The sequence below is a fragment of the Falco peregrinus genome, chromosome 8 (genome assembly GCF_023634155.1).
Source record: "Falco peregrinus isolate bFalPer1 chromosome 8, bFalPer1.pri, whole genome shotgun sequence".
Taxonomy (NCBI): Eukaryota; Metazoa; Chordata; class Aves; order Falconiformes; family Falconidae; genus Falco; species Falco peregrinus.
The window spans coordinates 21,601,299-21,617,014 of NC_073728.1; the positions used below are offsets into that span (position 1 = coordinate 21,601,299).

The 15,716-nt window shown below is 38.1% G+C and overlaps 1 protein-coding gene across 6 annotated transcripts in view; it reads right to left on the minus strand.

The window, feature by feature from the left end:
• MYO3B (myosin IIIB) overlaps positions 1-15,716 on the minus strand; it is a 207,619-nt gene that overhangs the window by 32,766 nt on the left and 159,137 nt on the right. For all 6 annotated transcript variants that reach the window (XR_003554319.2, XM_027786370.2, XM_027786367.2 and 3 more), the window contains 2 exons: positions 11,840-11,903; positions 10,818-10,953 (listed from right to left, as the gene is read on the minus strand). Coding sequence is in view for 5 of the 6 variants with exons in the window: in XM_027786370.2 (XP_027642171.2) it covers positions 10,818-10,953; positions 11,840-11,903 (200 nt within the window). In the remaining variant the exon portion in view is untranslated. The remainder of the gene's footprint in view (positions 1-10,817; positions 10,954-11,839; positions 11,904-15,716) is intronic.

A 15,716-nucleotide genomic window follows, 5' to 3' on the forward strand; every position in this document is an offset into this window, starting at 1 on the left:
TTTGAATTAAAAACTGTAAGGCTGCAAGTTGCTTATGATGATGAAATATGATAATAAAAATCCTGCTTCATCTGCAGTGCCCTGAGATATGTCTGCCTGTGGCTGTGATGACTATGTTCTTCTCAGTGAATGTTTTAAAACAGACTACAGTTTGCAAATAAAAATATCTAATCTACTCAAGTAAAATTTCATTTTTCTAAAGCAGTTAAGCTCCTTTGGATATGAGGCCGAGGAATTCACCCTTCTTGGGCCCTAAATCAATGATAAAAAGGCACAAAGAATGAGCATTGATGCAGCAGGCAGAAAACTGATATATACTACAGACTCGACTTAACAGCTGTTCTGAATACCATTGCAAGGGGCAGACCCTTATGAGGAGATTAAGAGCAGTACTACTTCCAATTTATCAGTTTCTTACGAATGAAAAACTAATTGGAAGCACATGGACAACAACAGATGAAAGAAATTGATATCACTTTGTCTCAGTGTGACAAGCAAAATATGAGAGGTGAGCCCAAAATGGAATCTTATACCTGTGCCCTTTTGGGACATTACAGGAGACAGGATGCAGATCTGAACTTCATATATATTCACCTGTTTCTGAAAACAAATCAAAGATCTTTGTCACACAAATATCCCTTTTACCAATTTTATCTATAGCAGCTGGTTGCTCCGAATTTTTAAAACTACACCCATATATGCTGCTACTCAAATCAGCTCACTTTTTTTTCAGAGCTGCAGCAAACTTTTTTTGGTTTTTGCACATAAGCCTTTTAAAATCCATGAGCTTACTGTTATCCATTTGATAGTCATGCTTTTTATCATAACTAAGAATATGCAGTAAAGAACAGCATTAAAAGAATGTAGAAAAAACAATTGCACCACTTTGCTGGAGGGCATTTGTGTTTTTTGCAAATCCCAGTACTACAAAAAGAGGCTGGAACAAAGTAGTATTTTTTTCCTTACTTTTGTGTGTGCATGAGCAAACGTAAGCACACTGGTGGTAGTCCCAAGAATAGCACTACACTCACAAAGCCACAGACAAAGAACTAAAGACATACTTCCTAGCCTATAAAGAAAAAAGCTAGCTGCAGCTGAAGGTAAAGAGCTGGTATAGCTCTCCAACCTAAATACCAGGTAATCACACATACTCTCCGTATTGGATTCCTAACAAAATGTAAGAGTTGGATGAGGAAGGTGACCGAGTCTTCTATGGGTATTCTTGACGCTGTTCAGCTTGTTAGCTATGTCTGCTTTCTCCCTATTAGACTTAGCCCGGCTGCTCAGGCAGACCAACATGGCAAGCAAAAGGTGTTACCTAATAATTAGATAGTTGTGTTTCCTCCCTTCTTACACTGTTCATTGTTTATGTTTCTACATAAAACATGGATTTGTACCAGGCAGGAAAAACCTTAAAGACAAAGAATGGGTACTAAGATACTTTAGGAAAAGAAACATTAGAATTCATAAAACTGTTCTTTCATATACATTGTGTTGTGGCTAAGAAACACTTTTTTTTCTGCCTGAGCACACATAGAAAAGGATCTTTCTCCCATTGGCAGCAATAGCAATACTTATTTTGGTATTCTTATCTTCCATTGGGGGAGAGGTGTTATAAGCAGGGAAGGTGGGAGTGTGGCATTATTTTTCTGGTGTACTGCCAATGTCAGCTAACGCATGAGCACAACTGGCTCCCAATAATTCTCTCCATAAGCAAGGAAGATCCTCAAGAAAGATTGTCCTTGCCTGGGGACAGAAATGAGCTCTGCAAGCTCATAAGTGCTGCTACAAGCTAGTATTTGCTATTGCTGTATTCAACTTAACCGTTATAATCAGCTGAGGTTATCCATGAGGGAACTAAAATATAAAATACTTCTAGTGAACAGAGAAAAGTAATGACAGACAGTAGAGGAATACAATCATTGTCATTAGCAGAGCTCATGAATAACTGATACAAGATAATTTCTTTCCACCTAAATACTTCACAACCAGTTCCTGATTTACTGAATAAAATACTATTTATCAAACTGTATCTATGAGTAGCTTGTAGTGTCTAGATCTTCACATATGTGGTTGCAAATATTTTGCCCTGAGTATCTATCCTTTACTTGTCAGAGACATTACTTTTCTTTATTCACATTGATCAGCCATGCAAATTATATACCGTGGTTTGGGTTTCTATTAATCTGTATATGATTTTTGGCAGTTAATCACAATTCACCAGAACAATTACCCAAACTAGAATACAGAAAAAATCTGAACACATGCAAAGTATATAAGATTTTGAAATCTAAACTTTTTTTCAGAAATTAATTTTTTATGGTACTTTCTGAGCTATCTCAGGTCTGTCACCATCACATTAATTATGTTACTGCTCTTACCATCATGTTTTCTCTTCATATTATCTGTGAGGAACTGTAAAAATGCAAATCATTCAGGAAAACATACAGTGTCTTCTAGAAAGATCTGAAATCCAACTATTACTACTTAGCTGTGGGCAATTCAGCAGAGTGAATTCACATTTTTAAATATCAGCAAAGAACGAGAAATTATTTGGTAACATACAGCTAGCAAATGAAATCATAACTCTAGAAAAGCCAATAATAACCATTTTAGCCTTTTTCTTACAAAATAACCTGAAGTAAAAACAAGGTTTTTTTTACCTCAAGTTTTCTAATAGTGGGGGAAAGTTAAAAAATTCTGAATTGTCTCTTTCTTTGCAAAACACAAAATATAATTTGTGAAAATATTATTATAGTTATTCTCTTAGGAGAGAACTTTGTGTGTACTCTCAAAGCTCTATACCTACCATACTTTATCCTAACAAAGTTTACTTAGATAAAATGGTGTGTTTTTTTAGAAACAGAGGAGTAATGAATTAGGAACCATGCTATTTGTCCGTGTAGATAAGTCATCTGAGATTTGCTGCTGGTTCAGAGCACTAGTAACTGTGGCAAAATCATAAAAATGAGGCCAGTAGAGAATATTTTGAGAGATTTCAGGCAATAACAACAGAACAGTAAAGTATTGCATAATAAAAAGCTTAACTACCAACAAAGAAATGGCAAAAAGAAGTGCTCAGGCAAACCTGTATATCATGATAGAAAACCTGTATGCCGTAACAGAAAAAGCAGGTGAACTGCAGCTTGGATCAGAAACACAGTGCTAGACATTACATGTTAAGAGAAGAAACTGAACCCTTAGTAAAATTTGGGGGTTTTGACACAGCATTATTGTGTATATATTATTAATTTATTAAATCTCTCATATTTCTTACTATTATTTTTCATTACTTCAGTGAGAGAGATTTGCAGTCTCTTATTGCAATGCAGCCATTATGGGCTGAATTTTAACTTGTTTTACATAGAACAAGTACTGAGCTGTCTCTGGAGAACTTTATTGCATTTTATCTGTGCAGTTTACTTGCATTTTATTTTATCTCTCACCTTTGATACTAATCAGTCAAGGTGGCAGGTCAAATCTTTTTGCATTGAAAACAACCACAATAACCAATCCAGAAGTAAACCAGCCTATAATGAAATTCACTGCCTAGGGCTAAACACACAGCTAACATGTGTTTAACAAATCAAAGCTTGTATTTATCACTTGTCACTGTTTGTGTCTTTGTCTGTTGGAAAGGAAAAAACAATTAAGAAGCTGAGCAGTAAAGAAAAACTTAAGAACAGTCCAATTTCTTTTCAGATTTGTTGGTCTGTTACTTTGGCAAAATGCAGTCTGAAAATCATGCCACCACAGAGTAGTAAAACGTTTAAAAGAAAGCGTCTGTGGGTGATCCAGTTCAGAATACAAACATCAGCAGCAGAAGTCTCAGGTGAAAACTTCATAGAAGGCTGAGAGAAGTTCAACTGACTTCACTTATGTTTGCAGTCAGATTTGCTGAATCCACACTGGAACTACATGGTAAAATACAGAAACCGAGGTACCATGTTTCTCACTCTAATGGTTAGTAAAGGTAACAGGCTCCTACCCAGCACAAATCCAGAAAGCAGAAACTCAGGCTTCTGATGGGATGGGAGGCAATGGTCCCTCCTGGGGCCTCCTGCAGGGTCCCACCATGGGCAATGCAATGCACAGTAACAGGCTTACTTGCACCAACAAAATCCATCTGCATAAATATGCAGCCTCACAACCCTGGAAAGGTGATTACCCTTTCTTATAATAATATAATCAATAATAATGATTGCTTTGAGATGTAGCTTTCTTTTCAGCTTATTTTCTCAAGAGACATCCTAAAAAATATCTTCTTCCTATGATTTCTACTTATACATTTGTAAGGTAAAATGAATGATTTGGAAACACCATTTCTGTTTACTAAGGCCAAAGTCCAGCATTTATCCCAGGTGTGAAGAGGTCAGTAATCCCACACTAACTCTTTTAAAGAAAAAACAAAAAGCAGCTACTTTTTCTCCTGCTCCTGCTCAGTCAGATTTTGGCTCAAAAGCCACAGAACACTACTGTAGGAGGATCCTTCCAAAGGAAATTCATTACCTAGCATATCACATCAGCAACTCCTCTGCCTGAGGCTTCAACTGCAACATGGCGAAGAGTAATCCATAGAATCATAGAATCATTTAGGTTGGAAAAGACCTTTGACATCATCAAGTCCAACCATTAACCCAGGACTGCCAAGTCCACCACTAAACCATGTCACTAAGCACCACATCTACAATGTTTTTTAAATACCTCCAGGGATGGTGATTCTACCACCTCCCTGGGAAAACTGTTCCAATGCTTCACCACCCTTCCAGTGAAAGAATTTTTCCTAATATCCAATCTAAACCTCCCTTGGTGTAACCTGAGGCTGTTTCCTCTTGTCTTGTTACTTGTTATCTGGGAGAAGAGACCTTCCCCCACCTGCCTACAGCCTCCTTCCAGGCAGTTGTAGAGAGTGATAAGTTGTCCCCCTGAGCCACCTCCTCTCAGGCTAAACGTCCCCATTTCCCTCACCTGCCTCTCATAAGACTTGTGCTCCAGCCCCTTCACCAGCTTCGCTGCCCTTCTCTGGACACACTCCAGCACCTCCATGTCCCTCTTGTAGTGAGGGGGCCCAAGACTGAACACATAGTATTTGAGGTGCAGCCTCGTCAGTGCCAAGTACAGGGGGACAATCACTGCCCTTGTCCCAGTGGCCACACTGTTTTGGATACAAGCCAAGATGCTCTTGGGCTTCTTGGCCACCTGGGCACACTGCTGGCTCATGTTCAGCTGATTTTCAACCAGCACCCCCAGGGTCCTCCAACACCAGGCAGCTTTCCAGGTGCTCTTCCCCAGGCCTGTAGCACTGCGTGGGGTTGTTGTGACCCAAGTGCAGGACCCAACACTTCTCCCTGTTGTAACTGATACAATTGGCCTCAGCCCATTGGTCCAGCCTGCCCAGATCCCTCTGCAGAGCCTCTTGCCCTCAAGCAGACCAACACTTCCCCCTTACCTGGTGTTGTCTGCAAACTGACTGAGAGTGCACTCGATCCCCTTGTCCAGATCATCGATAAAGCTATTAAACAGGACTGGCCCCATGCTGAGCCCTGGGGAACACCACCAGGTGTAACTCCATTCACCACCACTCTGTGGGCTTGGCCAGCCAGCCAGCTTTTAATCCAGCATAGAGTACACCCGTCCAAGTCGTGAGCAGCCAGTGTCTCCAGGAGAATGCTGTGGGAGATGGTGTCAAAGGCTTTGCTAAGGTTCTGAGGGACAATGCCCACAGCTTTTCCCTCATCCACTAGGTCAGTCATCTTGTCATAGAAGGACATGTGGTAAGCCAAGCAGGACCTTCCTTTCATAACCCCATGCTGGCTGGGCCTGATCCCCTGGTTGTCCTGCACATGCTGCGTGATGGCACTCAGGATGATCTGCTCCATAACCTTCCCCAGCACCGAGATCAGGCTGACAGGCCTGGAGCTCCCCGGATCCTCCCTCCTGTGCTACACTGCGGTACGTAGTAGGAGAATACTGTGGAGACCTTGTAGGCCTCACACATAGCTACAGCACGCTCAGTACAAACAGATCATACCACGTAACACTGCCTTGGCCTTTTCATTGGTTCCTGTAACATTCAGACTGTCCCATGATCATGGATTTTATTCGCATTTTATCTGCAAAAGAATGACCAACTCAAACCTGAACCATTAAAAAACCCCAACAAACAAACAAAAAACAAACGGCCAAATCCTCTGCCCCCAAAACTCCTAAAGCCCAGGAATTTTTTCATGTCAATTTTTTGTAACCAAGAGATCCGATTCCGCTCAGTCAATGACTCTACTGACTACAGTCAAGTTTTTAATGATTTACGTTCCTCCAATGTAAAATTAGTCTCAGTGGGGGGCTTAAAGATGATGAAACAAATCTCCTGATTAAACAGCCCAAAATAATTCTAAATAGATGACAATTTTTTTCACTTAAAATCCTGAATGATAGGAATCTGAAATTAATAGCATCCATGTGTCAGTATCATCCCATCTGCCAATGACAGCTAGCTGAAAGTCCAGGCAGCATTTCACACTACGTTACATAGCAGCAGTTTCATTCTTCATTGAGAAAGGAAGGTTTGCTATAATGGAATCAAACAGGAAGCTGAGTTACACAGAGAGAAAGTGCTGAACGCTCTGGACTGACACCTCTCTCACGTGCAGAAAATGAAGCAGCATCTTTGGTTACAAGGCATCCAGTTCTTGGTACCACATCTTGTGTGAGATACTGCCCATCCTTTACCATTATACTGATCAGTTATGCTGGGATATTGACTTTCTGTGAATCAAAGGATAACAGGTGTCCCTGTTTCCAAATTGCTAATGATTATTGCTTTGCCATAGCTGTTATCTTTTTTAAAACAATGTAAAAATAGAAATTAAATGAGATCAGAGTTTAAATTATGCTACGATTTTAAACTACCACATAGACTAAGATGGTTCCCTGCATTTAAGCATCTTTTGCTTGCAAGTGCAAGACATCAAATCAAGACTGCACTCCAGGGCTGAGATTGAGGTGGCTTTAAATATTTTCAACAAAGTCTGACTCAAAGAAAACTCCACTCTGAAGCAAAGATGAATCACCTAAGTGTATTCTCTGGTGGCTTATTGGGTATTTTAACATGATTAAGGTCCTGATAGAATTGAAGTTGGATCACTTCCTTAAAACTAAAGTTAAGCTCTAACAATTAAGGAAGTTATTATTTTAAATTTCCTGTTTAGGGTGATAAGCCTGTAAATATCATCTGTGTGATGACAACCACAGAATAACTTTTTGGGAATAATGTCTCCCATGCCCACAATGTCCCTTACTAAAACTTGTCCACAGTACTGTCTGAGGTGGGTAGCAGCCTTCCTTCCCATCAAACAATTACACATTTCATTATCTACTTGCCTTCCATCAGTGTGAAAAACAGTGATCACCTTCACATGTTTCTCCAAACCCAACACAGCTACATTGACCAAATAAAGTATTTATGATTGGTTTACCAAAGGAAGAGAAAAATGAGCAACATAAAAATAAAAATTCATATTACAAGGAAAACATTCACAATGTGTCACTGACTAGTGGGAGTCCAGCCTGAAACACACCAGGCCCTAATTTCCACTAGTTTTGAGAATACAAAAGATTAAGGCATCTAAAATCAAAGGTTATACTGGAAATGCCCTACTGACTTTTACAACTATAGTACAAGTTTTACCACCTCAGCCTCAGATTGTGGCTACAGACACTGCATAATTGCATAATTCTGGATCTCTTGGAACCCTAGCAAATTTCTTCACGTCTCAGAAAGTTTTGACATTGCAGGCAACAGTGTGAGGTGCAAGGTTTAAACTGAACATCATCAGAAGACATATATTAATTCTTCCACAAGAGAACATCCATGGCCAGAGACTCTTCATGTACTTTCTCACTTGTTCCAAATGTCTGTGCTAGCATTAAGAATTATGTCATCCACTGGTCAACACAGAGATGCTATTGGCTTTCCTTTTACAAGCATTTTTCCTTTGCATCTCAGAAAATCTGTCATATTTACTTTTGAGGCAAAGTTACATTGGGCAATTCCCTACGAAGCACTCACTTCTCATTAATAATTTCAAACAGTCTCACTATTTATCTTGTTTAAGGACATACCACTACTTGGCCTCTGGAGATTATATTTATACTATTTTGATTCTTTCCATATTACTTTATTGTGACTAGAATAATTAACTTCTGCCTTAATTGTTACTATTGACTGGACTACTCTCTGCTCAGGCAGTGTGTCACAGCAGAGAGTGAAGGAATCCTTGGCTGTGCTACTAGTCCTGCCCCAGCACTCCGGCAGAGCCCAGGGGAATGCCTGGGCAGTGTAGAGCCAGCCCCTGTGACTATGCAACCATAGTGCATGCATGCACTTAACTTGCACTGCATGCAGTTTGGCCATACTGCTCAGTCTTACCATGACCCTGTGTAAAGGCTTTTGAAGTGAAAAAGAGGCTTTTGTTTCTGCATTAATTACAGAGTCCAGTCTTTGCAGGATCTTTGTGGAAATTTCCTGGACTATTTTGCCTTTGCCAATCTACTACTGAGAATGGGCAGCTTGTGCTATTAGACAGCTGGATAACAAGATGTGAGTGAATAGTCTGCTTGATTTATACAAAAATATGTAAACTTCTATCAATCATTTTTTCCCTTTTGTGTTCTGTCTCACCTTGACTACACTAGAGCCTCACCTACCGAGGCCTCGAGACAAATAAGCAGCCTGTCCTCTTTGCTTAAGCCTGGATACAGACTCCCTTCAGCAAACACCAACACTGCTTCATAACTGGGTCATAAACCAGTGTGGAAACCTGTCACATTCCCTTCCCCATTGGCCTCTGTGTTCCAGGTTCACAGCACTACCATCAGGTGACAGACTAGTTTTGCCTGCAATGTAACTTAAAGAGAATTCAAAATCAATCTACAGTATTTCAGAATGATGTTTCACTATGAAAAATAAGTCTTCACATTGTTTGGACCACCTAGTGGACAGCTTTTTTTGTGTGAATAACAGCTTACGTAATATAGCCCTACATTACAAAACAAGTGTTCTTATTCAAAAAAGATATTTGCTATTTCACTCACAATATCCTCTTCTTAAAAGTATACTTCACACAATAAGGCTGAATATAGATTGAACAGTGTGTGAAAGCATCTGAATTTTGGAATGCAAGCCATTCTTTTAAAAGCACCCAAGGAAGTTACTATTCTTCAGCAGTAATAGTTACTCACTGAAGTGTGATTTCTATGATCATCTATCTTAGTATCTTCATGTTTAACTATGAAATTCCTTACTTCTCCATATTTCAGGCTTATCATTTAGACATATATGTTTGTTAAATAGTTCAGATCAATGTTGCATTCATCTCTTCTTCAAATTCTATTCTTCTATCACTTGACATTTTGTGAAGTTTCTCTAATTACTGGGTAATGGCTCTGAATCACACGCTTGCTAAGGGTGTAATTCTGCCAGTTTTACTCTCTCTACTTGTTTTACTGTAGATACAATGTCTTTGATTTCAAGGAGACTAGTTGCAGGGTACCATACACCATGCAGGGAGAGTAAGGATGACAGATTCGGGCCCTGACTGCTTTCCTCAAGAGGATTTGCTGCAATGAAGATATTTCTGTTTGGCACATTTATGATTTAACATGTAATAATTTAAGATAGTAATGTACACATTCCCTGCAGTCCCACACAAAGGACTTAACCCCATATGGACAGAAATGCATGAAGAGAGAAAGAATGGATTTCTCAACCTGCTGTGTTTACATACTACTCTGTTTTTAGCATGGAAAGCACATTACGCCTGTGGAGAAGATTAAAAACATTGCATTATTTCCTGTAACAGAAGGATCTCCCTATAAATACCTATCTTCATACCTTTAAATTGTAAATTGTTTAACTGAGCTCTGTAAAGTTGAAACACAAATTGCAGGATTAGGGCTCAAGTATTCAGATAAGTATTTGTAGACTTACAAGATGACATGTGTCCCATTAAATATATAAACAGAAATGTTAATGCATGGCACAAAATTATAAACAACTAATTTTCAGTAATAACCTGGAAATTAATGTATTATCATTTATGTTTTGGCTCTCACTACAGATAGCACATTATCAACCTACTTCATCTTAAACCGTGGAAGGTATTCTATGATCCAGTATTAAAGTCTGTATTCACAGATTTGCAACGGTGCAATGACTACAATTACAGAGAAAAGTATTCTGAGAGGTAATGATTTCCTGGAATATCTAAAGATAAACCAGTTAAAACTAAACAAATATCATAATGTTTTACTTCAAGTTTTTAAACTGCTACTGACCATGGCAAAAATAATGTATCAGCAAATAAAACCCCATATTGTATAGACTGCAAAATTACTGCATATTTTCCTGCATTGCTGACTGAACCAGTGTGTGTGAACAAAACAGTTGTCTTTCATTCTGCCAAACATGAGAGATTTCATCACCGTCTTCCACTTTTGAGACTAGAAGGCAAAGGAAAGGTGAAGCTCTTGGAAGTCAATTTGATTTCATTAAAAGGGTATTGAGATTATTAACAACATTTTAATATAAATCGTATTTTAAAAATCTTTATAGTACTGCCTCTGTAATTCAGGTATTTAAGGGATTTTTTATATTTCCAGGTTCAAAATGTGTAGAAGAAAGTTAGTTCCTTTATATTTCCTGCCTTCTAAGGGATTGTTAAAAAGACTTTACCAACATATAAAGCAAGTTACAGGATGTCAACATATAGCTTATAAATAGTAAACAAAAGATCTCTGTTATTTACTATATTTCTTACCTTCTTTTTTATGGGATCTCAAAGGACTTGACAACTGATGGTCTGCAACTGACTGAGATTGGCTAATTGATTGTGAATCATTCATTTCGAACGAATGTTTTCGAATAAATGGAGAAGCAGAAATCTCATCCAAATCCTTTTGGAATAAAGAACGTTGGTTTAGGCACATAAGAAATGTATTGATTCCACTCTGCCATGAAAACTTATAGCTGTGATCTCACAGGGAGCAACTTCTTATTTTCTACAACTCTGTGAAATGTCTAATGCCAGATTTAAGTTACACAAGATTCTTGTGGCTTTCAGCAACACCTACTTAGCACCCATGTCACAAACATTTGTTTACTTTTTCCATTTAACTTATTTATCCATTTTCCTCATGCAGTTAAATCATAGCATGCACTGTATGCTGATTTCCTCTCATAGTTAATTTGTATCTTTAGAAAAAAGCTATAGGAAGGTATTAATCTGCTTAACATTTCTAAGTACATCATCCAAGGGATTTTGTTTTTTTAATCTTACATATGCTCAGCAGAGTTACTGGCAAAAACTGTACATTTTCTCCATTTCATCCTTTCAACATCAAATGGTAAGCAGCAAAAATTGGATCAGACTTCAAAGACTATGCTGTGCTCCAAGTCACAGAGCGACTCCTCCATTTCACATATTGAATTCGAGCAGGATATCAAAGTGCTACCAAAGAACCTCAGGTCCTTACTAAAAAAGAGTCTCTAACATCTGTAGAAAGTGAAGTGCACAGACAAATCACCTCAGGGAGCAGCTAGCATTTATTCTCAGCAGCAAATTTCCAGCCTTTTGATTCTCTTATTCACTGTACCTCCCTGTCTTTCTACAGAACTAAAGTTCTTAGCAAGCAGGCTTTTGTCTCAAAGACTTCAAAACATCACTAACGGTTTCATGTTCAGATGGCTATGCCAAGCAGCCATGAACACACTGCAGAACTGTGGACTCAGGAATTTGAAGTTATAATGTGATGTTATTTTAGAATATAAACTTAGAAGTACCTTTTTTGTTTGTTTGTCAAGAAAATCAGGCACCACAGGAGAAAATTCGTTACTGGTTTGCTGCCTAAAAGCAAAGGAAAATAAAATACATAGTTCAAATATTGTAATTTCTTTATTCTTATGAAAACTTTACTTGCATACACGTTTTTTTGTTGATTTCCCCTTTTCCCCCTCCCCCAATTTCTAAATATGCACATATAATCAACTCAGACAAAACACAGACCAGTCCCATTTCCTCTTATGAGGAAGTGCATTATTGAACACAGTAACAGGCTATAAGCAACGAATTTGTCATTAAAAATCTGTGGACATGTGTGTACGTGTAAAATGAGTTTATGAGAATTCTGTGAAATGGAAGTAATGTATTAAAATTAATTTGACAAGATTTTATATGAATTTTTTTTTTCCAGGGTTGTGAAAAGATGTTCTCACAGGACTCAAACTTAAGACACTCAAAATTTGACAGATGAAGTAGTGAAACACATGGCTTTGGGTTCTCCTAAAGCTAATTGTGTTAAGCACAGAGCAAGGAGTAAGAGTTCTTAGATTCTTCATCTGTATCTGTTATTATTTTACTATCACATTATGTCACCATAAAAATATTAAGGCCAACTACCGCCTTCATTAATGCTAATTAAAGTATCACAAAAACCTTCCACAGGCCCTGATCCTTGTTGGCAGGCCTTTGAAGTCAATGGATCTCTTCAATAGTAACATCCACCCACACAGAACTTGCTCCAGAATCTTCAGCTATGCAAAACCAAAAAAAGGATGCTACCAATTTCATTTGATGGATAAAAACCTGAGGTTTATAGACATTATTTGATATGCTCACGGTCCTAAAACTGGGATTAAAAGTAAGATTTTCTGATTGTCGAAACACACCTCAGACACTGCATCATTAATCTGCAACCTTCTCATAACCTTTCTGAATAAACAATTAATGGCAGTTGTATCTCTACTTATAAATGGAAACATCTGGAATCTGAGTTTCAGTCATAGATTTTGGTTTAGATGTATATATTATGGCTTTTTTCATAGACAGGGAAAAGCTTTCATAGACAGTGAAGAGCTACAACGTACTAAGTAGCTCCTTCAGTTTTACACAGTTAGTACAACTGAATACATTTCAGCCCTTTCAGTCACAGTGGGAGGGGGGAATCAAAAATTGCTTTACTGATTAAAAAATACAATACATGTTATCTCAGATTTCATTTTTTGTCAATACTTGTATTTCAGTCAGCTGCACTAGTTATAAATTACTCATGTAACAATGGAACATCCTGTTGGACTTTAAAAAATGTCTGGCCACATGTGCATTTTACTTTTCAAAATGCACCTTTCAAACATACCCGTTAAAAATATTTCAGGTTAAAATAACACTGCTGAAGGACTTCCAATGTTTTAGACAATTATGTATTGAATTTGATAGCTGTATATCATCATGCATATGTATTAGATAACACATATATTCTGTGGCATCCACAGAGGTTACTGAAGTATTCAAGCCTTATTCGCAATAGAGTTTAGGCTCTTAGGTTAATTAAGTTTGTCTGAATGGGTTACCCCAGCTCAAGAGCATTGACTTCAATTGTTTCATACTAGTCACAACACGGATGGCATCACAGTTGTCCATAAGCTACCTCAGGGTGTGGGAACAAAACAAAGCTTTCATGAACATGGTAAACATTCAACTTTTCTGTAATGTTGCAGTTTTGTGAATGAAGTTTGGATTTGCTTGTCAGGTCAGGGGAAATTAAATTCCTCTTTATTCTTTTATTCTAAGAAAGAGAAGGGAAATATTCTGTCTAAACAGTAATTTTAATTTAGATTGGTGTTTCCCGTGGAGGAAATGGAGGGATCCATTTTAAAAATGATTTCTCATTTTGTACTGGCATGCTTCACGTACAGGAAAGTATAAAATATGTCTACAACTGTATTTGACATCACATTTGTGCAGGTACCATATTATCTGTAAAGTTCTTTACTACTATTTATCTTGTATATATATTATTTAGATAAAACTTTAATGTGATTAGTTAGATAACTTGCCACTTTTCCCCAAAATTACTCAAGCATTTGTTGAGATGATTCATTCCCCCACCCCCAATACTGCAGAAAATAAACCAAATATGAGCTAAAAATAATGAATAACCTTCAAATATCACTGTGGTGGATTTCAAAATCAAAATCTGCTGTTGGATCAGTATGTTGCAAATGGCCTACAATGCCAAAATAGACTGAACCATCATCTAAATTTAAATATTTAGATATTGGGGTGGTTTGGATCTGGATCTAAATCTGCAGCTTGAACTAACCTCTGCCTTCTATTAAAAAAAAAAAATATCTAGAATTTAGTATGGTTTTGCCAGCACTCTAACTATGCCAGGATTAGAACATTGTCTAAATGTCTAAAGCACGAAGGTAAAGTTCAGCAACTTACGTCCTGACAGCTTAAGCTACAAAAATCAGCATCTGGAATTCTGAAGCCCTCAGACGCTGACACTCTGTCAGGATCCCAGTGACCCCATGTTTCTGATCAGAACAATCCTAAGTAGGGTTGTATTTGGTGCAGGATACCCCATCCTCCCACAGAATGTACTGTTGCTGATATAAGTACGTACTTCATGATTACTAGCTTTTACTCACAAGCTTTTCATCGTGTTTTTCTCTGAATCCTGTTGAGAGAAGGGGGAGTGACAGAGTGGCTTGGTGGGCACCTGGTAGGCAGCCAAGATCAACCCACCACAATGGCAAACTGGCAGGGAACGCTTCTGAAAACATGGCACCAACCATAGATGCTGAGCACCTTGAAATCAGTCTCTGAGCTATTCTGCAAATGTGGCTAGTACGCAACATGAGAAATACAATAGCAGCAGGAGGGCAGCTTAGCAGTAGTTGGTTCCTGTGAGCCCATCAGTGCTGATAGCTAACATTTTCCAATATGGCATTTGAGTCTGATTTTGAGGTGCAGGGTATTTTCAGGTATCTTTGAAGGAACTGTTTGTCCTGTGATTTCAAAAAGTTGTTTTCCACATTTGCAGGAATGCAGTGTTTGGGTCAGAGAGATGAGATGCAGTCAGCACACTAACCTGGGAAGGATGCAAGAGATCCAGGTTCATGTGCCTGGTTTCAGGCAGGCAATACAACAATTTGCTACTGAACATTCAGCTACTGAGCTATACACCTCAGTCCTCACACAGGGATGGTCTATAAACCACTGAATTAGCAAGAACCATTGACAAAAAGAGAAACATTGATTCTTAGGGTCTGTCTATACATCCGTACAGTGTATGGCCACACTGTCCTTAGCATTGAAAGCAGTCAGATGATAGCAGCAAAAAACTAGTCACACAAACCAATTTATAATGAAGAAAAATAACTACTTTTGGAGTTATGCTGGTTGTTATAAGCCATGGAATTTGGACTTTCATCATTTAAACGCTTTTGAAAATGGTAAAAATACTTCTACATACTCCACTAGAAAGAATACAGCTCATTTTGCAGAAATAATGTATTCCTGAACAGAACAGTTTTAATCCTTCCAGCATGGGTAGATGAAAAATTCTGAAGGGATGGGTATGGGGGGGGGGAAAAAGATGACAATAAAAAATTGTGTCCAAATTTCCACTTACATCTTTATAAATAATGAGTAACTATATGATATGAACCATAAAGTAATTAGAAGCTCATATGACAGCAGAATCAGGCCCAATCGGTTCCACTGCATGCCACAGGAATTGCAGACCTCCTATTTCCATCACAAGCTTAATGTTTGTTATGATTACAAATAGGAAAGTGAAGCTATTAAAGGAAAGCAGAATGTATTTATACCATCTTTTACTGTGGAAAGAAATGAGAATTCATATTCAAAAGA